The 2,085-nt window shown below is 37.7% G+C and overlaps 1 protein-coding gene across 1 annotated transcript in view; it reads right to left on the reverse strand.

The window, feature by feature from the left end:
- Positions 259 to 2,085, reverse strand: part of LOC110433786 — a 14,132-nt gene continuing 12,305 nt past the window's right edge. The window contains exons 11-15 of the mRNA XM_021456361.1: positions 1,882 to 2,078; positions 1,736 to 1,796; positions 1,595 to 1,663; positions 1,228 to 1,417; positions 259 to 789 (exon numbers count right to left, since the gene is read on the reverse strand). Of these exons, the coding sequence (XP_021312036.1) occupies positions 1,334 to 1,417; positions 1,595 to 1,663; positions 1,736 to 1,796; positions 1,882 to 2,078 (411 nt within the window). The 3' untranslated portion in view covers positions 259 to 789; positions 1,228 to 1,333. The remainder of the gene's footprint in view (positions 790 to 1,227; positions 1,418 to 1,594; positions 1,664 to 1,735; positions 1,797 to 1,881; positions 2,079 to 2,085) is intronic.

Raw genomic sequence — 2,085 nt, forward strand, 5'->3', positions numbered from 1 at the left:
CACCGACCAAATTCATGCTATCCACAAGCTAGTGCCAATGATTCCTCATTTCCTGTGTCATATAAACCACAGTAAGACGGTTCCGGAGTAACACGCCCACCAATTTATTTACCCTAACAAAATCGGATACATTAGGCCTTTCCATTCTCGTCCGATCTTGAATTCACATCAAAACCACAACCGCCATTACATGATGAATTCTCAATCCCATATGCACAGTCAGAACCAATAGTCTATTAGCAGTGCTGCTAGTTACAATTAACCAAGTAAACAACCTTTTACCGAAAGGAAAACCAAGTAAACTGCCAACATGGAAGCTAAGCAGTACAGAAGGATTACATCATCTCCAAATCAATATATTCAAACCTACACATTTACATTGTTACTCCGCAATACAAATCTACACGCATCAGGTCAGTTACCATATATGCAAAGGGAAAGGAGAGCAAACATACAAGGGACTATCAATTTATTGAACCGAGCATGCCTCACCAAAAAGAAAAAAAAAAGAAAAAAAAAGAGAAAAAGGTGGATGCCTCAGATCCCAATGGTTCAGCAATACAAAATTGTAGGGAGTCACATCTACGCCATCTTGTCTTAAGCCTTTGTCAATTCATCCAGGTTGGTAAACCACAGCGCACTTTGTCCATAACACAGGATGATCACCAGATTATCCTGTTAATCACAGTGACTCCCCTGGACAGTGACTAGTCTAACAAAGAATAAAGAAATTCAGAAGCCTGTACATGCATATGGCTAAAGCAATAATTTACATGATTCACATAGCATCTGCAAAATTACAACACAAGAAATATTAGTAACCTCATAAGTAAAGATAGGGACTATGGAGAATGTTATTCTGGCAGCCTAGCATTTCGATCATAAGAAACGACAAGAATAATCTTGATCATAAGTGGCAGGATATTCAAAGGGGTCAGTCCATCAACGCAGATGCATAGGAAAAAGAAGTCTTCAAGCATGAGTTTGCAATTATTTATTATCCATAGAGCAGAGAATAAGTTTGTTCACGATGCACAAAAATGCCTAGAGTTCATATAATAAAAAAAACATTACTTTATTTAATATGATTCAAAGTAGGATCATTTCATACTGTTTCCTCTAAAAATAATAAGTGCATTATGTCAAGTAATAATACTTAAGACTAACAAGCAAATTCACATTATTATAATGATGACAATAACAATGAATTAGTTCAGAAGGACATACCTTTTCTTAGTTCGGAGCAGAGGAACATCTTCAGGTGTGCAATAAACACAGCTGAAGTAGTGATTCTAACTAGAGCTTTATCCATTGAAATGTCATCATGATCTTATCATTGGACTCCTAGGTCATTTGATAACTGCAATATCCCACGCATTTGAAGGTATGGGTTCTCCAGAAGTTTCTCATTGTTACACTGGCAATAACACAAACAAGTCAGCACCAACTTAATGTGGTGATAGGATACACATGGAATTAAATTTACTAAGAGGCTTGAAGTGCTTCAACATGTCAGTAGGAGCTATTCTAGGTATAAGATGCATAGCATTGTTCCTCAGTAATAATAATGTAAGATAGGGGAGAAAACCTTAACCTGTTGAGCTTTTGAGATGAGGCTTTGAAGCATTCGTTGGTATATCTCTGGTTCCTCTGTCATCATTCTCTGTTAACACAGATTGTGTTAAGGCAAAGTGGAGAACTATCAACAATGAATCAGCAACTACCTCAATCATACCTTCAAAAGAAAAGCAGCAGAATAATATGCTACCCTTGAATCTGTGTCATCCAGAAGACCCCTGTTGGTTGAATGGACGAATATCAAGCATTAGATTAACATTACAACTTAACCTACCAAGATAATGGAATATAAAAGGAGAATACCTGAAGAACTCATTGCCTTCTACCTCCTTCAGTGCCTCCTGATCAGCTGTGCATTTACCAATCAAAAGTAAAAGAAGTGCTGCTCGGATATCTGATGTAGCACCAGGAAGGTTGCCTCTTCCTGTGCTACCAACAGCAATACCCAATGCAATGTCATCACTGGCTGCCCCTTCAAGCTGTATCAATGGCCAGAAAAACAAAGAA

The sequence above is a fragment of the Sorghum bicolor genome, chromosome 3 (assembly GCF_000003195.3).
Source record: "Sorghum bicolor cultivar BTx623 chromosome 3, Sorghum_bicolor_NCBIv3, whole genome shotgun sequence".
NCBI classification, from domain to species: Eukaryota; Viridiplantae; Streptophyta; class Magnoliopsida; order Poales; family Poaceae; genus Sorghum; species Sorghum bicolor.